General features: G+C 47.2%; 1 protein-coding gene across 3 annotated transcripts in view; it reads left to right on the top strand.

The window, feature by feature from the left end:
• Positions 1-10,785, top strand: part of Syndig1 (synapse differentiation inducing 1) — a 191,616-nt gene extending 180,831 nt beyond the window's left edge. For 2 of the 3 annotated variants that reach the window (XM_008830020.3, XM_008830021.3), the window contains exon 4: positions 9,592-9,750. In XM_008830020.3, the coding sequence (XP_008828242.1) occupies positions 9,592-9,750 (159 nt within the window). Of the gene's footprint in view, positions 1-9,591 lie in introns of all 3 variants that reach the window. The other variant, XM_008830019.2, reaches the window with a different exon arrangement.
• Positions 10,786-21,406: the final 10,621 nt, after the last annotated feature.

Genomic DNA, 21,406 nt, shown 5'->3' with positions numbered 1-21,406 from the left:
CCTGACTTTTTTCTAGTTCCTTGTCTAGAACTTGTAATGCTAATTACTCTTGCCTTTACTTCTCCTTCATATCTCCTATTCAGGATTCAAGGACTTTCTTTTCCCCTTAGAGATAAGAGTTATGAAATTTGGGAGTCTTTTAAATAGACCCGCTGAAGGGGTACTCCAGTTGCCTCACCCTGCATCCCTGTTCATCATGGAAGAAGCCAGAGGAGTCTGTGTCCCAATTCCCTATTGGCAATTTGGGTAACCTCTTCAGAGAATGGTGTGATAAGAATAGGAGGTAGGAATTGGCTAGGCAGTTAGTATAAAAAGACCCCAAAGAAAAGTAGCCAGTTTCTTGGCTAAAAATCACAATTTATTTTATATTGCCTCTTAGCAATAAGAAGAAGAAAGGGTACATGAAGTTATCAGAAAAAAAAGTGATGGGGAGATATGGGAGGAGTTGGAAGGGAGGCAGTTGGCATGGATTTGATCAAAACACCTTATATGCATGCATGGAATTCTCAATAATCTATTTATTAAAAAAAATAAAAGCCGGGCGCGGTGGCGCACACCTTTAATCCCAGCACTCAGGAGGCAGAGGCAGGTGGATCTCTGTGAGCTCAAGGCCAGCCTGGTCTACATAGAGAGTTCCAGGACAGAAGGAGCTATAGGGAGACTCTGTCTCAAAAAGACCAAAAAAAAAAAAAAAAAAAAAACCTCAAGTAAACAGCTCATCTTCTGCATGAGTGAAGAGCTGTGCCAGCTGAGACAAGAGAGGCTAGGATGGATGTCAGTGTTAGTGTGCTTGGAACGCCTGGGGTCCTGGTTCCATCCCCAACACTGCACCCCTCCCCCCTGAAAAATGATAAAAACAAACATGTAAATAAATAAATTCAAGCTGAGAAAATGAAATAGTAAAAGCAGAGAACCCACAGTGAGGACAGGTGTGGACTGGCTAAAATCACTACTACCTGTTCCTGGCTCTTTAGGCTAGAATGGCAACCATCAAACAAGCAGGTCAAAGGAACCTGTTGTCAAAGGGCTCAAGGCTTTCTGACACACCTGAGGATCACTTTGCTCAAGTTTTTAAGATAAGAAATGACTAGTCTGCAGGAAAGTGGTTGTTTCCCCTCCTTAGGTCATCTTTTTAATCACTCTCTGTTGCTGATGATAGAACCCACTCATGGGCAAGGGTTAGAGGATGGCTCTATGTGGACAACTTTTCTATTAGACCCAGACCTTGTCAGCCTTGGGAGGTCTACAAGGGTGAGCTCACCTGGCTTGCTTCACATAGTCCCTTCTTACTGCTCTCCTGGGTCGCTGGGGTATCTAGAAGACTTATCTTAGCTGACACGCTGAAATCCTTTCTTTTCTCTCCCTGGCTCCCCCTTTCTCTGTCCATCATTTGCTGGTTTGCTCTGCATCTGTCACTTCTGTTGGAAGTTTCACACCAGGTTTACGATCAATTCAAATGGCCTTTCCACATTTGTACACATTGAAACAAAGGAACTCAAGGTAACCCTGAGTCAGGTAAAGGACCCTCACACGTGCAGAACCTTGGGGAGGCGTTTACTCATTTTCCCAGCATCTCTGTATCTCAGAGGTCACAGGCCTGCAACTCACATTTGAAGTCTCACAGGGAGAAGCATTGACAGCCAAGGACCCCAACTGTCAGTAGCAACATGACAAGCTCGCTCCTTGAAGACTCCCAGTCCCCTGCTGTGCTGAGACTCTATCCTCCAAAGTGCCTTGACTCTGGTCTCTCCATTAGCTAATGATGTTGGGCTGACATTTCTTTAGCTCTAGATTGAGTTTCTGTCAAGCTAGCCGTTCTCAAAGTGTTCATTTCCTTTAAGTGGAAACTACTCAGCTTGAGGGTTTGGGGAAAAAAAAACATACCTTTTTTTTTTCTTTCTTCTGAGATACCACCTTGCTCTTCCTATAGTTACTATACTAACTGGCAGTCAGATCAGAGGCTTCTGTGGTCCATGCCGTCCACTTAGCTTACTGGTTGTTCATGGATAGGGACAGGGGCAGGCACAGCATGAGGAGTTTGGCAGCAAAAGTTAGGTCCTCACCTCTTAATTTATGTCAGGCTCCCACAAGCCACTGCAGCTTTTGTAATCACGTCTCTGGAAATGACTAGTACTGTGGGTACTTTACTGCTCAGGCTTCCGCTGGTACCGATATCTCTCTACCTGGCTTATATTTCTTTGCATTATTGAAGAGGTCATTTCCATGATTCATCACCATGTAACATTCACTGTGCCAGGCCAAGGTACTGAGAGCTGTACTTGGAAAAGAGGCAAATGGGTGAGAACAGTTCAGAGGACCCCTCATGAGCCCCAGGAAGGGAACAGCGCTCAGAGGCAAACAGCACACTCCAACCTCAGCTGCGTACTTTCCCCTGTGTATTTAGTTCCAGATGCATTTTTATGACCTTCTCTCCCTCAATAAAAAGGAACTGTTGGTAGTTGGGTTTGATTGTCAGGACGAGATGGGTTATGAAGGTAAATATGGTGTTTGGTTATACTCCAATTCAAATGGCAGATGAACCCGGTAACCACTAGAGTGCTAGACAACACCAGCCCAGGTCCATCTACTCCCTTCTGATCTGAATTCTATACCCAGAGCAGGACATTCTCTATCCAGCTGGGGAATTTGGGAGCTGAGGTATCATGGAGCCTTTGCTGTACTATGTCGGCATTCTCCTCTGCCGGAAGCTTTCAGCCCAGGCCCCTCCTGCTCACTCCTTTCTCCTGGTAGCTTTTGGCATCTAATTCAGAGTCAGGCTCTGCAGTCAGTTTATACCCCTAAACTGCCCCAGAACCCAACAGTGAGCCTGCTCTGTCCAGGACATCACAGGTGATGAAGGAATGACAGTGACCAAGAGTGCGAGAAGTTCCATTCTTAGATCAGAAGGGGAGATGGAGTGAGAGGGATGGGGATTGCTGCCCCTTCTCAGATTTCAGCCGTGGCGAATAGCTTGACGACTGCATACTGGCTTTCCTTGTACTCTTTGTTCTTAAAAATTGTATGTATGCAGGACTAAAGAGATGCCTCAGCAGTTAAGAGTGCTGGCTGCTCTTGCAGAGGGCCCAGGTTCAGTTCCTAGCACTTGTTATAGTGGCTGTCTGAAACTTCAGTTCCATGGGACCCTCTTCTGGTCTCTGTGGGCATTGCACACATGGGTGCCCTTACATGCAGGTAAAACATCCGTACATATAAAATAAAAATAAAATTAAAAATTGCATTATGCGTATTTGTACATATATATTCTGGGTTGGGGTTTTTGTTTTGTTTTGTTTTGTTTTGAGATAGGGTCTCCCTGTAGCCCCAGCGGGCCTATTCATTATGTAGACCAGGCTGGCCTCAATCTCAGCGATCACCTGCCCCTGAGTTCTAGGATTAAAGGCCTGTGCCACCATGCCCTGCTTTTATTTATTAATTTTTTTGAGACAGGAACTCACTATGTTTCCCTGACTTGCATGGAACTCTTCCTGCCTCTGCCTAATCCTGGGATTAAAGGTATGTACCACCATACCCAATCCTACACATATCCTTAAACACACCCATAGGTACACATACATAGATTCTCTGACTTATAGTGGGGGGCAGGGCTCCAATAAACCCAACTTGAGTAAAAAGTACTGCATGTGGAAAAGGCAATTAACACAGCTAATCCACCAAACAGTGTAGCTTAGCAATACCCCATACTGTAGAGGGTTCTTCTTACGTCCTAGTCACATGTGCCTGACTGGAATCTGTGGTCATGATTGCGTGACCAGCACCAGGAGACAAGGTTGTACCACATGCCGCTGGACTAGGCAAAAACCCAAATTCAAAATTTTCAGTATTTTCTACTGAGTCCACATCACTTTCCCATCGGTGAATTCTAAAAACCTTAAATGTAACCATTGTAAGTCGATGCCAATCTGTGTCTCTGTATGTGTGTGATTTTACACCAAGTGTTGCATTCTATCCACATGAAGCAGCACAAAAGCACACACCCATGAAACCAGCAACCACAAGAGCAGAGACTTACTACCACATGGCCTCCCCTGTGTCTTGCTGTCACTTGTTCTCATCAGTGACCATAATCCTGATCTACAGCCTCTCACACCGGTGTTGTGTGCATCAGAATTTCCATCATCCCCAACCCTACCTTCCAGAAGGCCATGTGTGATTAGGGCCAAATTGCATACAGTTAGTCATTTATTTATTTATTTATTTATTTATTCACTTATATGTATCTCTGGAAGTATATGCCACATACGTGTAGGTACCTGCAAAGGCCAGAAAAGGGCGTTGGAGCCCCTGGAGCTGGAGTTGTAGATAGTTGTGAGCCTCCTGATATGGGTGTGAGAAACTGAACTCAGGCCCTCTGGAAGAGCAGCAAGTGTTCTTAATCTCTGAGCTGTCTCTTCAGTCCCTTTTCTTCTGCATCTAAACTGCTGTCTTACTTTTGCTCTCTACTTTTAAAATCAAATTTTCCTTGCATCTTTATGACCAGGCAAATGAAGAGGGCTCTTTAACTTGGGAAGCAAACTTTGCCCTGTGCTTCACTATGAAATTGCCACATGAGCTCTGCATGTTCAACACCTCATGGACATCGTTTGGGTTTAAATGGAATCTCCCTGTCCAATCCTATCTGAAGTCCTTTCCCCAGCAGCTCCTAGGGCCAGACTCTTCCTGCATTCTGGTTGGTCCTTCTTCTACCCTGGTGCTCTCTCTCTCTCTCTCTCTCTCTCTCTCTCTCTCTCTCTCTCTCTCTCTCTCTCTCTCTCTCTCTCTCTCTCTCTCTCTCTCTCTCTCTCTCTCCCTCACTCTCCCCAATATGAGGACTGTGTATGTGTGTGTTCACACGTATGAGTGTGCTTGTGAGTGTGGAGACCACTCACATCAGGCATCTTCCCCAATGACTTTTCACCTTCTTTTTTTGAGAGTCTCTCGATGAAACTGGGTCTTGATGATTTGGTTGGACACTTGAGCCAGCAAGCCCCAGGGGTCCTTCAAACTCTGCCAGCGCTGGGGTTATAGGTGCACATTGCCACAACCAGCCTCGTTTTTGCTTTTTAGCATGCGTACTGCGGACTGAACTCAGGTCCTCATGCTTGCAGAGCAAGCACCTTACCAACCAATTCATCTCCCCAGCCTACCTCTTAAGGTTCTCCCTCCATCGCCTGTGAGCTAAAGTCCCTCTGAGCAGTATTCAGGTGTACAGAAGCCATGGTGACTGGTGTCACCACGTCCCTGTACCCCACTCTGCTGAGAAGCAGAGGGTACACACAACAGGTCACTCCAGACTAATGAGCCAGGGGCACTTTCCATTAGGTGACTAGAGGTCCCCAAATGAAAGTAACAGACTTCACTCACAACCTGTTGATTAGAAGGCAGGCAAAGAAACACCCAGCCACAAGACAGGGCTGCTGGCTCTTGGAGGCTCCAGTCCACTGGGGAAGCACGCCTCAGTTTTCCCACACTGTGTTCAAAGTGAATGCTGATGGGGCTTCACATGATCCTGTGAGTTACATTTCTGTTACCAGGAAGGCTGTGTATAGATGTGTAGGGGTGTTTCATGCCTGCCACACAGTGTCACCTCCCTCTCATCCGGCCTGGTGGCCTTCACAGTTCTAGAATCTGGAGTGGCAGAGGAAGAATTGAAAGAAAGCCACCTGTAGTGACCCTCCAGAAGTACAGCCTCTTAACCAAAGAACCTAAATTTGGTCATAGTCCCAGAGCTGTGGCTGAGATTTGGTTCTCCTCTGGCTACAGGAGTGCTCAACCAGACACCCTGTGTGTGCCCCTGCAGTTTTATTAGTCACTTTCTCCCCAAAATAACATTCCCTCAGGCTTCTAGGGGCAGCCATGGCTTCTGTAATTTGGGCCTCCCACAGGCAAAGACCCTGAGCTACAGTTAGGAGAGACTTGTTACTTATCTGGGAGGTGAGTGGCCATCACTGGTGATGAGCAGGGCCCTGAGGAAGGAGCAGGAAAAGGCTTCCTGGAGCCACTGTGGGAAGGTGAGACATGGGTATTGAACCCAGAGGTGGTATGAGGAGCTAGCACAGGGAGGTACCCACAGGGTAGGAGAAGATACCTAGTCACCCCAGCCCAGGTGGCAGACATCTACTGCAGGACATGGAGGTTACCACAGCCAACCCTAAGTCAGAACTGCCCAGCCAGTGTTCCTAGACCCCTGGTCATAGGAACTGTGGACAAAAGTGAGTAATTCTGCTTTCAGCCACAAAGGTTGGGGATGACATATTTCTCAGCAACAGATGATGGATACAACCCAGATTTCCAGGCTGGGCAACAAGAAGGCCGAAAGCTCTCTCAGGATGGAAAGCAGAAGGTTAGGGTACACACCAGGTTTTAGGGGAGCTGCAGCAGGCAGGTGGCAACTCTGCACAGGAACCAACAGTATTTTCATCTCCACAGGACACCCCAAGGCCAGTTTCTCAAGGTCCTTGCTGAACACTCACCTTCATCACAAGAGTTTCACGTATAGAAGAGGGTGTAGATAAGTCTGGGCTCTCAGAAACTCCAAGCACTGCTCATTCTAGCCAAGAAGTCCATGGTGTCCCCTGTCATTAGAAGGCACTGGTTGCTTCTGTCCCTGTCCCCCGTCTCCTCCTTCCGGCCCCTTGTAGGATGGGCATCAGTAACTAGGCTGTTTGGAGAATCCACCAAGCTGGGCTTACTCATTGTACAAAGAGAACACACACAGTCTTACCTCATATATCTGGGTTCACCAACCTGTGAATTCAGGCCAAGAACCCTGTCCTCATGCATAGCAATAAGCCTGTCATTGAGCCTGATGTTGTAGTCCACAAACTGCCAGGAGGCATTCCTTCTAGTTTGCTACCTCCAAGAAGGACCAGTAAGCTGTTTGGTAACCACAGTCATCCAATTCTAAGATGAAAAGTTCACGTGGAATCTTCTTTTTGAGGACATAGGGTATGTAAATGACAGCTGTCCTTTGGCCCTGACACCCTAGGAACTCTCTGCTCCAGGGAAAGGTAGACATGAGAGCCTTGTTAAAGCACTGCCTGTTTGTTCGACCTTAGCTACTTTCTGCTTTGACTGTCTCCACAACAGTGTTCTCATAGCATAACCCCTGGGTCTCTGTTGGAACAGATGCATTAGAACTAAGGAAAAAAATTACAGAGCGAGTTCCCCCAAGGTGGACTATGAAAGTAAAGAATGAGTTTGAGTCTCAGAAATGGAGACTTTGGGCATGAGGGCTCTGGCTCCATGTGTTCAGAGCCTGCAGTATGGAACCAGAGCTCAGCTCCAGGAATAACTGGGCCGCTACTCCCTGCTCTCACCCAGGTACAACAAAGAGTGGTTGCAAGGACAGCGCCCTGGAGAAGTGTTTGAAGGTGACCTTGCAGAACTGATGCACTTTGTCATTCATTAACAGTTACTGACTGCCCACCATCACCACTGCCACCCTAGGGTCAACTCCTGGTTGACCACAGAGGACAAGGGAAGTGCAAACTCTGCTCCACAGTCATTACCCATAGGTGTGAACAGCGATGAGCCAGGGAAGCAGCCCGAGGAGATCCTGAGGAAGGTGACTGATAAATTAAAGTGGGCTCCTCTCCTCTGGGCTTCCGTCTTCTTGCCTCCTCCAGCTTAGCCCAGGCACACTGTGTGAAGGCTGGGATAATGACAGACAGCAGCAAACCATACCCTGATGGTCTTGGCTGTTTGGGGTTAATGCCAAGAAGGGCAATTACAGTGAATTATTTTATAGGACACTAGAGTGTTTGGGAGCACTGTTAGCTAAAATGAAACCCAGCTAATTATAGCTTAATTAATTAATTACCGCCGTCCTTGGAGGCTTCTCATTTTGAATTCCCTGAATGCTGCTTCATCTGAACATATCCATCGTGAACTCCCCATGCTCAGTTACAAGACAAGAAATGGGGGAGGAAAGTTAAAACCCAGCCTTCAAGATCCGGAAGGTAGGGTTTGAAAGAAGGGGGCCAGGTGGCAGGTGGGGGTCCTTCTGAACATGTCACAGGCTTCCAATCTCATTAAATCAGGGTCAGGATATTGTGGAAAATGAAAATCCACTCATGAGTTATCTCTGAGACTGACCCTTTGTGACTCATGGTATATGTTGGTGTTTTTAGGTTAAACAACCTTCCCTCCCATCCCCACCTGCAATACAGAAATATCACAGCTGCCCCATGCAAAGTGGGGTCAGTGAGAAAACCTAGTTTTCTAGAGATGGCCTATGAGGATGAGTTAAAATATTACACAAGAGAATGGGTTCTGCCTTTTATGCTCCTCTGCTACTTGGGATTAACCCTCCTTGGCATTAGTCAAAGTTCCAGGGGATCATGCGTCTTGGTGACATCCCACTCTATCAGCCCAGTGAAAGATGTGACTCAGGCACTACCTTCATGATGCTACGACTGAATTACGTAGCACTCCCCACTTCCTGCTTCAAAGAGCCCGCAGCCAACCAAAAGAATCTGAACACAGGTACTTATGCAGCAGATCTTGGACAGGAGGCTTCTGGAACTAGTTTGGAGGTTCCCTGGTACTGACACAGGCTTCTCTAATCACCCCTGGGATTCCCCGACTCCTGCCTCTAAGACACCCCGTGCAGAGCTGGCTCCATAGCCACATCCCCAGGCAGGAAGGAAGACTTATGTCTTTCACAGTAGTCTCATGTCTTATCAGAGAGCTAAATCCCTCCCCACATTCTCCCAGAGATGCCAAAGACCTTCCTGTGACACTCACTATCCCCAAACCATCCTGTGTTGAGTCTCGGCTGTGGGAAGGGACAAGGAAGGGAGGGATTAAAGAAGCTCTTATAGGGTCTGCCACAAAGTACTGAAGCTGACCCCACATCCACTCTCCACATTCCTGTCTATATCATGACCCCCTCCCCGCCCAAATATGAATCTTACTAAACCAATGCCTCACTGTGTGACCAAGTACTCTACCACAAAGATCACTTTTACCAATGGATGAATGTTACCAACTTCAGCTATGGCAGGTTTGGGAGACAGTCGGGAATCAAGCATGCCATAGCACATTTTGACTCATTTCTGAAGAATGACGTCAGGAGGGTTCTGGGATGCATTTAAAAATCTTATGCCCTACTTTCCAGAAATGAGAACTACAGTTTTCTTTCCCACACTTCTGTTGGGCAGCAGAGGTTAAAATATGGCTTTAGAGAATTGTTATTCAAATAAAAACAGTACCATTGTTGAGTAGGTAGGATAGCCCTGGAGATGTGAGCTTCACTCACCACTGGCATACTAGTTCCAATACCCAGACCCCACGTTAGTGGTCTCATTAGCTACTTCTAGTCTTGGCTATTTCCTTGAGACAGAACAGAATGGGGGCTTTGCCTCCCTTGCTGTGTGGGGAGCAGTGGCGAACACCAGACACATCTTCAACAACCTGGTGCCCAGTCATAATGGGGACAAATGCTGTCCACCTTTAGCCTCGTCTGTATTGACAAGTCCTCTCCGGAATCAGGAGAAGTTGAAAGTTGGGAAGCAGCCAAGCTGAACCCATCCCTTACCATTCTTTCCAACTTACTCACTGTCCCTTCCTTTCTCTCCTCTAACTCTATAGACGAACAAAGCTGTGGCCAAAGGAGACTTCCACCAGGCCAGCACCAGCTCCCGGCGGGCCCTCTTCCTGGCAGTGCTATCTATCACCATCGGAACCGGCATCTACGTGGGTGTGGCCGTCGCCCTCATTGCCTACCTCTCCAAGAACAACCACCTATGAGCTTTCTGCAGGCTGGTGGGAAGGGGAGGAGCTGGGCCAGGTGTGCGAGGGCAGAGAAGAGACACACCTGCGTGATACTGTACAGTACAAGTTGCCAAATGACTCCACCATGCCCTGGCATCTTCCACTCCTGGATTCCTGTTGTTTTTAATCCCTCCACTTCATCTTCAGCACTGTGCAGAGCACCAGGCAGCCGGCACTGCTGATTCTTCCACCTGGAAGCGCCAAAGATTCCAGCCCGGTGGCTGACCCTGGATGGATTCTGGTGGATCGATGACAACCCAGCTCTGCAGCCTGCCAGTGCCTGGACCACCACCCCATTAGCAATATACAAACTGTTAAAAATGGGTTTATTTTTATGGAATATGGTGCAATAGGCAGAGGTCAGGGGACAGGTCACCATTAGCTGTGGCCCACTTGAGTCCTCTGCATCTGTGTGGCTTTCCTGACGGAAGCAAGTGCGGCCAAGAAGGGAGAGGAAGCACCTGCTGGGAAATCTGCTGTCTCTATCTGCCTGTGAGTGCAAAGCTAGAGGAGCATAGCGCCCACCCGGCCCTGCTCACTCCCAGCACGCTGCCCCAGCTTGGAGCCTCAGGCCTTCTGCAGGCCTCCTGCAGCTGCCCCAGCAATACGCAATCCTGGGGACCCATTGGTCTAAACCGGGAGGCAGGCCACAGCCCCTCTCAAGAACGAGCCCAGCATTTGCCCCAGGAGCCTGATGGAAAGGAGCTATGAAGACACGTGGGTGTTTCACTCTTGGATGCTCACCCTGGTCACAAGCAGTGACTCCTGTGACCTGGGAAACAAGATGGGCCTTACTCTGTCGACTAAATGAATGGCTATTTTCTTGTCATTTTTTTAACTGCAACTCTTGCTTCATGCTGCTTCAGTTGCCAGATGAATGCTGATAAATAAGTAATCACAGATGTTTTAATACCATGTCATCGCTGTTTTACGAGTGTTCATTATTTAACAAAAATTATCTTTTAGCTTATTTGCTTATGACTTTTCTTTCTGATGAATGGTGATGGTTGGTTTTCATTTGATAGTGTACTTGGTTTTTAGCTAGTGGCAGAACCAGGCAAGACTTAGATGATGTGGCAGGGTGGCAAAAATTACACAGCCGTGGCTACCAAATGTCTGTCTTGAGCATCCCAGAGGACTCAGAGACCCTATCTGGAGTTCCTCCTGTGAGATTTAAGATATTCCAGATGCCTGAATTCCTGGCATAACAGCCCCAGAAATCCTGATTTGACTAGTTAGGGACACAGCCTGGTGATTTCAGCAAGCAGCACAGGTAAGAACCACAGCTTGAAATCAGATAAGAAACTTAGTCTCTCACACCTGCCACTCTCTACTATGACCTTGAACTTTTATGTTTTAAATTATTATCACTGTCTTCCTAAGTCAAATCTACCATTTGCCTCAAATAGTCTAAAATATGTTCTAAGACCTTAGCCCTAGGAAGAATTATATAGAAGCTACTCAAACACCCCCATGAAAACTAACTAAGCTGGCCAATAGAGACTGTGGGATTGAGGTCCAGCCAGGCTAATTTCTCACTGGGTGATCTTGGACAAATGTCTGCACATCTGTGACCCTTGTCTCTGGGACAGGATAATTGAAAAGACTCACTTCATCAGATGCCTGGGGACTTACTTCCTGAGGCCCAGCGATGGGTGCAGGCAGGTGTAATAATTAGTGTAGTTATGGTTACTGCCAGTATCCTTTGTAGGCGATCTCATAGCTTACTTGTATCTTTCCATCTTTCAGATCAAATACTCGGGATTTATGCATCATGAACCATTGTATAAAATGTGATGTTTTGTATCTGTTCTGAAATGATCCATTTTAAACTCAAGGGATGCCCAAAGTGGCATGTCTTTGGATTTGGGAAAGAGGTAGAACCAATCTTGCCAGGCACTTTAAGTCACTCATGCTATTCCATCTGCCCATCTTGTCCCAGCGGTCTTTTGAGATGGAAAAGTCTTTGTTCACAAGGCTTCTGCCCTTGCTACAGCATCTCAAGCTGAGTATTTCCCCAGGATCGGAGACAAAGATCATTCAAGCCACCATATTGGTCACGACAGTCACAAGTTGTACATGTAGCATGTTTGGTGGACAGAAGGTAAAATAGTGCCATGAACAGCTTGGCCTTGGTGACTGCAGGGAATGTGTCTAAATGTCATTTTCAGTGGTTCTGTTAATGTCCGCTAAGGAGCAGATCAGTCTTCTTGTGACTTGCACTGGAGCCCCTTCCCCTGGTACATGGACACAATCTCAAATCATCTTCCTAACCCTAGAAAGAAAGGACAAGAACTAAAGTTCAGAGAAGGGGACACACTCAACACCACAAACGTAGGCAGGTGGGGTGGGAGGTCAGAACCACGTCTGCACAGTCCCAGCCTGGCTCCCCGCAGATGACAGAGTGCTGTTGTTGGCACGTGTACCCTTGCCATCAAGCCAAGGGGAAAGTGTGTGTTCCACTCTAGCTCAATCAAGTCTTATAAAAAGCCACACTCACAACCATATTGCTGGCAAACAGAAACTCAGAGAACATCATCTATTTCCCAAAGTCCTACACCTAGGAAATGGTGAAGCCAAGTAGCAGCCCCAGGAGCCTCAGTTTTGCCCATGCCTTATGTCTCAGCTACTCTACTAAGCAAGGAAAATGACCCAAAACACTCTGCCAGTAAGACAAGGTACTTACAAGCATGTGGGGCCTTTGGGCTTCCCTTTTGTAGGTTGTCTTTTCCAGCAGATTGATAGAAGAAATTTAGGGAGAAGGATGAGGAGACCTGAGATGATGTCAATGGAAAATGGGGTATTTGAGAAGGCTTTCCTCCTGCAGTTGCCCCCACTTCCTCCTTGGAGGTGGACATGGCACACCTCTTTCAACTCCCTTTTCCAGATCATCCCATTGCTCCATCTTTAGCGATGACCATAGTGCACTCCTTCATCTCTCCCTTCTTTGTGATTTTCTTGATATCGTGACTTTACCAGGTGTCCTCAGCTCACAAAGTCTCCCACCTCATGAAGTATCTTCCTCTCACCAAGAATCTATCTTGACCACACTAGGTGTCCCTCCTCACCAGATGCCTCACCCACCTACCAGATACCATATCTCATAAGGAGGTTCCACAGTATCAGGTGCCCTACTTCACCTAGAGTCTCCTCCTCACCAGGTATTCCAACCACAATGGAATTCCTCCCATAGCAAGTCTCTGGACTTTAACAAGGGACCCATTTCATGGGGTATCTCCAACTTACTGAGTATCTCTACCCTACGAGTACCCTTCCTCACTGGGTGTCCTCAATAGTAGAACGCATACCAGCGTACTTAAACCAGATACCTCTGTTTGACCAGGTATTCCAACTATCCTCACAACTGTGCAACAATCCTGGGAACTGATAACAGAGGCTACATCTATAGGTCCTTGAAACTTGGGTAGCTGACCAAATTCCTACATATAGACCACATAGATAACTAGGATAACACAAGCAGCTGCTTCCAAGCTGTGGCAGGACATCCCTCAAACCTGGCCAGATCTCTGCCCTCTGAAAGTACTAGAGACCATCCGGCATGCAGAATAGCCTCTGCGTATACTTAATGTCAGTGGACACCCTTCCCCTTGCCAGAAACTGTTTTTCTTCCTAGATGTAGATGTTAGATGGTTACCACAGCTCTGGCCATGGGCCACACGTGGCCTAAATTTCAGGGCTAGCCTCACTCTTGAGTATTTACAGAGTTTCTTTGAGGCATTGGGTGGACTCATTAAAATTCCAGCCCCTTGTGTGTTTCTACCTGCATTCATTGCAATGGGCATTGACACCTGTTGACTCAGCATACTGATAAACCATGAAGGGTCAACTCTGAGCCTGAGGCAAGGTGAGCTCTGGGAAAGTGGAGCAGCCCTATCTCCTATGAGGGGCAGGCCACCCATCTGCTCTGCTCTCCCACATTGGGAGTATCAGATGAGCCAGAAGAGATGGCCAAGGTTGTTAGGTTCCCCCCAGTTCATTGCCTCTCTGGACTTCAGAAGAATCCAACTACTCAAGGGGCAGAGGATCAGGGGCTTTTGCTGTCTTGAGTTTATCTGCTTGGCCTTGCAAGGCAAAGAAGTATGCTAAACCCATAGACACCTGGGGACCGCAGATAGCTGATTCCCTGCCAAACAAGCTTGTAAATGGAGTAATGAATATGTCAGCCTGCTGGGCATCCCAGGAAAAGGTCAAAGCTCTGTGTGAAGAGTGGCAGCAGGAATGGGAGCTGCTGGCTTGCACTATAGGTAGGGCTTGGGATCCTAGGGCACTGCATGTCCCTACAGAGATGAAGCACGGGACACAGAGGCTGCAGCCTTGGAGTGGGCTCCAGAGCAGTGAGGGAAAGAACAGCTACGGGGACTCATGGCAAAGGAACTCCCTCAGGGCAATGGCAGATGATGGGCAAGAACATGGTGCCTTCTGGAAGAGGCTCCAGGTTGGAGACATTCCCAGAGGATGGTGCTGGCCTGGGCTTCCTAAATCTCAACAATGGCAAGAGGGACAACTCAGGGTCACAGGTAGAACCTGTGTCTACTTGAAATGCAAACTGGCAAGCACGCTGTGTTCCAGGAGGAAGGACAAGAGCTAATTCCTCTGGGTCTTATCACTGCTGCTGCTGCTGCTGTCATAGTTTTCTTGTCTTTGTTTTTGAAAAAAAAAAAAAGCAGTAGGCAGAACAGACTTCTTAAAGAAAGGCTTGGAAGACCAGGTGACAGCAAGATGCAGGGCTGAGGTCCTGGTGTTGGCATTGGGTATCATCTCCTCCTCCTCTCCACAGGTGCCCTCTGTGAGGGTGCTGCCCACATTGAATGAGGGCTGCCCCACTGCTAGGACAATGCCCTACTCTAACAGTGTTGCTGGCTCATGGAGGCACCAGGATCTACCCTGACACTCCCTGACCACACTTCCGGAGACTCCATGGGAGACGGAATTTGCTGAAATGTGAACCCACGTGAGCTGTGTAGGATACTTTGAGGTGGGCTGCATGTAGGCTATTTCAAGGTGGGCTGCATGTATCTTCCCAAACTCTGTGACAATTTGATTGTTTAACACCAGACCTTCACTGTCACCATGCTAAAGCCACTTATGAAGAGTTTCAAGAACAGTATTGTCCTGACCCTCACCAAGAGCCTCACTGGCATTCACTAAAAGAACCTTCTTTGCCTGACTTGTATTTGTCTCCACTGGCTATGTTCAATTACCTCGGCAGAGACACAGGCCCCTAGGCTCCCATACTTACTTCTGAGCTAATGCCTTGGGCTATCTGCCTCCCTCCATATCAGGCTTAGCAGTGACTGCCCCCTGAGTCACAGCTTCCCATAGCTGCTACACCCAGGCCTATAGACCTTACATGGGTGTATCTAGCTCCAGGCTATTCAATAATAGTCTCTTTAGCTAAGTACTACATCCAGTCTCTTCTCTCACACCCAAGCCCTTTGTTCTAGCACAGTATGAGCTCAGGCTTACCCCTATCTAGGCTTGAGAGAAGGGCCCACGTATCTGCCTAACACACATACAAGCATTAGGAAGTTAAGATAATAAATTCTAGATACTGTGCCAGGCACTGTGGGAATGTCAGAGACCACAGTCCCTGTGGCCCCCAAGACACTATGCTTTGCTTTTCACTGAAATCAGGTCATCTAGGACCAATCTGAATTTAAACCTACGTAGAGGGGACTGATATTATATCCATATATCTGTGCATGAGGAGTGGAAGTGACAGTCAGGACCTGCATGCAGCTCACAGAGCTTTGTTTATATTTGTGACATACGAGTCCAACTCATGACTCAGTCAATAAGAAACAGAAATTTAGGTCTGTTTCTACCACACCAGATTCCATCTTTAGGTTCAAATTATTTTATTTAACAAATCGAGATGTATAGGTGGGCCAAGATGCTTGGAATTCCTCTAAGTCACATGAACTAACATCTTCATCCCCTGGTTATAGTCCACATATAGTTTAACTGGTATCTATTTGCCCTGGCTAGTGAGGTGTTCCTATTGAGTGGGCTGAATTTGCTAAGACTGACTCTGTATTTTTTTAGGGAAGAATTAACCAAGCATTCATAAAGAGCTGTACAATCTTCCATTTAGCACAAAGCAAGGGTTCCATTTGTTCTCTCAAGAGGCCCTTGTGTAACTAGTAGCAAGAGGAAGTCACTGTCCAGGGACAGCCTTTAATTTAGAATATCTTGGGCCTACCTCAGGCCTTCACCCTTCCCCTCAGTTGGTGATGGAAAAGATGAGAATCAAATGTGGAACACTCACAAATGAGGCTCTTCTCATTTTTATTTAAAAGAGAAATCCAGCTGTTTCAACATCTCAAATCAACTCTTCACGTTGCAACTTACGGATTTCCTACCAACAGGTCTTTTGAAATAACGTGTTCCTTGCAATAAAAGTACACTGCAAACCTATCTCATTCCATGTTTGCAGCAGTCCTTTGCAATGCCTTCTCCATCCTCAGCTTAGATGAAGAAACTGTTCAGTGATGCTTCCCCATTGTATTAGCTACTTTTCTTTTGCTGTTATAGAAACACTGACCAACTTATAGAAGAAAGAGTGTATTTGAGCTTAAGGTGCCAAGGGACAAGAGTCCATCGTTGCAGGATGGCCTGGCAGCAGAGGTGGCTGGAGGAGGAGTGGAAGCTAAACTCTCACATCTTCAAGCAGGCACAGGAAGCAAGAGAGTGACTGGAGATCCGGCAAGGCTTAAGAACTCTCTAAGCCCACCCACAACTGCTTCCTCCAGCATGGCCACACCTTCTATGACCTCCCAAAACAGCACCACCAACTGGAGTCAAAATGTCCAAATACTTGGAGCTTGTGGGGGACATTCTCATTCAACCCACCACATTCCATGACTAATACACCCATGTTTCCTGCTGCAAATAGAACAGATTCTAGCCCTAGGCTCAGCCTAGGAGTACAGAGGCCAGCACCCGCCCCCCACAAACACACACACCATAGCCAGATAGCCTCACAGGTACCCAACTCAAGTCTCTCTGAAATTTGGGCAACAAGGACACTTGACTATGCCCAGCTCAGCCCAGATCATCTCCATGAGGAGCTTGTGGCAGAAGCTGCAGATACAGACTGCTTCCACTTGTCCTGTCCTGTAGCTTCCCCTGGAGCAGGTGTGACTTGCAGACAGGAAAGGGATCATCCTCTGATCCTTACTGAAGGCTTCATCTAGCACTGGACTCAACACATAACACCACCTGTGTGTCTTTCATTCCATGACATACATACCCTTTCATCCAGACACTCAGCCTGAAGTCACCAGTGTCCCTCACCCAGCAACCCCAGCAGTGAAGAACTCATCTTCACCTGTCTCCCCATCTGTCTGTCCACCTGTGTCTATTGTCCTAAACCAAAGCTGTGTTTTTTCCAGAAAGGACTCCAACTGCCTGCACACGGGCAGTAACTGTTAGGTACTCAAGACCCTCTTTCTCCCTGTCATGGCAGGGAGCCCAGCCTGCACCTGTTCAAGGTCCAAATGTGGTTGTGCCAATTAATCTAGGGAGTTTGCCTCCCAGAATCCTACAGGCACAGGAGACACTGCACCTGAGAGGGCCAGGCTGGATATGACATAGCTATGAAACCCTGAAGGCTGGAGGATACAGCATGCCTTCAGCTCAGCTATACCTGAGTCCTGAGAGACCAAGGGACTCCCAGTGGAGCCAAAAATACGCATCATGCCTCAGCCCATGGCTCTTTGCATGCCCAGGGAACTGACACACAACGGGAGGTCAGGGCGGTTAGTGGCACATACCGAGATACAAACAGACCACATGGAAGCTTCCCGGTTGGACTTAAGGGACTTCCCTACATGTGTGAGCAGAGAGAATTAGAAAGGGTGGTATCGGCTGCCTTATGTACTCACGAGGAATTTCCATAAATACTTGACAGGCAAAAGTTTCAGGCTAATGAGGCCCTACCTGGTGTGACCTACACCAGTCATGTGTGTCCCACTGCTGCTCCCATGGCCCTGCACCCACACACCGAAACTCAGCTTAGACTGGCTGCCCGGATACCAGGAGTGTGGCCAAGAAGTTGGCAGAGGGGCCAGGGATTTACCTTTTACCCAGAGCACAGTTTCTCTATCAGCACATTTTGCTTTCAAGAGCCCCAGTGAACCATGTCACCCTTTTTCTGCATTAGAGGATCCTGGTCTCAGTCTTCCCAATCAGGCTCCTTTACTTCTAGTTCACAGAGCTGACACCCCATTATCATACTTCCTCTCCCTCATGGTGTTGCTTATTAGGGAACCCAACCTGCACCGGCCCTATGGATAAAAGCCAGGGAAATAAGGGCTCAGGCTTGAGAAAATTAAAGCTCAATGAATTTCTGAGCAACTTAAGCCCAGCCCCATGTGACTTCCTCACAGCAAAATCAGCAGCCCACATAGCAATTATAAAGTCCCTCAACACATCTCACTGTGATCCCCATGGCCTGCTCAAGGATGGGGTTCCCTCTACAGTGGCTGCTGTGGGACCCAATCTGTGAGCTACTCTATCTGGAACCTGTGATCTTTCCTGATGCTATGCATCTAGTCTCCTCACACACTCTCACAAGATGTGCCTGTCTGGAAGCCCTCCATAAGAGTGCTGTTACCTGGCATCTGCAATCACAGGTTTAGCACTCATAGTTTCATTGGATAAATCAAGTTTGATAGACTTGGCAAATATACCCAGAACCCACACCACAGTGTACACTTGTCTTCCCCTGGGAAAGAGAATGGGCTCAGGTTTGTTTGCAGAACTCTCCCCGACCCCCCACGGTTAACAGAATACACAGAATGGTGTAATGTGTAATAGATGCTTGCAGAGCTGAGATTCAAACAGCCCTGAGGTGGCTTGCACTAGTTTTCATTCTGTGATTCCCTATACAATTTTAAACTTCCTCAATGTTCACTTGCAGATCACATGTGAAATAGACCGCCTTCTGGGCTCAGTGCAGTTGTTCTAGAAACAGAACCGAGTTATGATGGTACAACTGGGGAAATGGCCTTCACTTCTATGCACCAGAAGAAAACAAACACATTTTTCAGTTTGAAAGTCAGAAAAGCAAACGTGACTTATTGAAAAATGAGTCAAGTGAAGCCATAGCTCCCAGAGATCAGCCTAGGAACCTGAAAAATAGTAAAACAAGCATGAGGATAGACCACCCAGGAACCATCAGCCAGGAATGCTTGTGACGTCTTTAGCCACTGACCCAAGACACAGAGAACCAGTATCATTTGCATCCTCTCAGCTCTCCCATACCAACAGGCTGGGTCTTCTCAGCAACACTCTTGACGCCCATTCAGGCATTCCAGCCTCCAGCAGGCAGTTGAGGTCTTGCATTTCTACACATTTGATAAGATGAAGGTTTTACACCCCTAAGAAGCACCAGTGTCCTGGGATGTCAAAGGTCAGCTCAGAATCCTCCCAGAAGCACTCCACTAGGAGTAAGCATCTGGGAAGTACTCAGTGGCAATCCCAGCACACTGGACTCCAAGGCAACTGAGTCTTCCCTGCTTACCTGCTGCCCATCAGAATCTACCCATCCAGTGCTCCCTCCCTACAAAGAGTTTTCTTTGATTCTTGCCACAGCACTCAGAGGCCCTTCTCAACCAGAATTACAGAACAGTTAACATTCACTCCCACAGAGATCAGGGTAGAGGAGGAAATGTGGGAATGTTCTAGTTGGTTTTTTTGTCAACTTGACACAAACTAGAGTCACTTGGAAAGAGGGAACCCCAATTGAGGTGCTTCATCTATCAGACTGACCTGCAGGCATATCTGTGGGGCATTTTCTTGATTGCTGACTGATGTACAGGGTCTATCCACTGTGGGTGGTACCATCCCTAAGCAGGTGGACCTGGGCAATATAAGAAAGGTATGAACAAGCCAGCAAGCAGAATTCCCCTATGGTCTCTGCTTCATTTCCTGCATCCAGGTTCTTACTTTGAATTACTACCTTGACTTCCCTTGATGATGGATTGTAACCTATAAGGTGAAACAGACCCTTTCCTCCAACCCTCCAAAAGAAATTCACTCCCATGGCCTAGGACAGGACTTGTCCCACCTGCATTCTGCAACATATTTTTCTTGTAAGCCTCTCAGTGCTGGGCACTCCTCTGAGCACAGAGGTTATGGAAAACACAGAGAAAAGCCTCAGCTTTGTGAGGCAGACAATGATCACACAAACCAGCAACTCATAAAATTAGCCCCAGGCTATTGAAGATCATAAGGGGAAGCCCACCTATGGGCAAATGACCATAATTTTGTAAAGCGCAAAAAAGTTGTAAAAAAAAGAAGATAGTATTAAAAATTGCTTTAACTGATAATTAACACCACTGTACATGATTTGGGTGCACAGTGACATCCTGGCACCAAGGCACATAATAAGAATATGGTCTATGTATCACACCAGAGGGCCTTCCTCCTAGGAAGCTCATTTTCATGCTGGCCACACTGTTAATGACAGTCCCACTTGCTGGTTTAGCCTATTTATTGATCATTATTGTCATCTTCTGGAGTCAGTGTATCAAATCTTCAAACTGTCCCTCTACAATCTTAAGAGGCACCAATGACCTTTTGAATTCTATCTGGAGCAAACCAGAGGAGCCATCAACAGACTGCTTGTTCCCTTCAGCAGCTCCTCCCCTCCCACATCAATGACAAGAAAACAGTAAAGTCACTCAAGCTTTCTTGCCACAAGTTTGCTTGAAATGTATTGATCTCCCCAGGCTTGACTGCACTTGCTGCTTGGGATACTGCCCCTTGGTCAAGGCTCCCATTTCCACAGTGTTTCTCCTGCTGACCCCACCTCTGGAGCCTTCTGTTTCTCTGCATCATGGAATGTAGGTCAACAAAATGCCTTGATGATGAGCTCTGCCCAAATGTCTAGAATGATGTGCAGGAAAGACCTTCACTCAGTGTGTGCTGAATTTGATTAAATGAACTTGATTTTAAGTACAGCTCTCTTTCTCCTGGTGAGCAGTGAGCAATGTGTGGTCTGTCCAAACTGCAATGAGAGACCCGTCATAAAAGGAACAGTGGCAGGGAGTCATAAATGAAGAAATGAAGGCTACCTGGTAATTCAGGATTGAGTGCAATGGCACTCGATTATTTGTCCTGGGGACTGATGCCTTAGTAACATTATCCACCACTCCCAGGACAACAGGGTGATTTTGTGTTCCCTACATCTAAGGTCACCTCAGAGTCCTACCAACAGCCTTGGGTTCATGGAGCCTCCTGATTAAAAACGAAAATAACTTATTCTAAATTCTGTCAGCTAGGAATTCAATTTTAGGTCACATGAGGAAGTAACTTCAGCAATCTGTGTGGCTCACTGACAAAAGCTGAAAGTTCTAAAAATGATCCTGCCACAGTGAGAAATTCAGAGAACCAAACACCAAGAACCAAGGTGAATGCTTCCTTCCTGTCCCTCCTTTCTCCCTCCCTCCCTCCCTCCCTCCCTCCCGTCCTCTCAGATATGCACCTGTTAAGGGAGAACAATTAATTTAATTACATCGGCATGTGCATAAGATTTACTCATAATGCAGTCAGATCAATTTCTTGCCATGATGTGTGGACTCCGACAGCACCTCTTCCCTTCCCA

Source organism: Nannospalax galili, unplaced genomic scaffold, assembly GCF_000622305.1.
Source record: "Nannospalax galili isolate Female #2095 unplaced genomic scaffold, S.galili_v1.0 scaffold1174, whole genome shotgun sequence".
NCBI lineage: Eukaryota > Metazoa > Chordata > Mammalia > Rodentia > Spalacidae > Nannospalax > Nannospalax galili.
The sequence above is the reverse complement of the archived record's forward strand: the minus strand, read 5'-3'. Positions and strand labels throughout refer to the sequence as shown.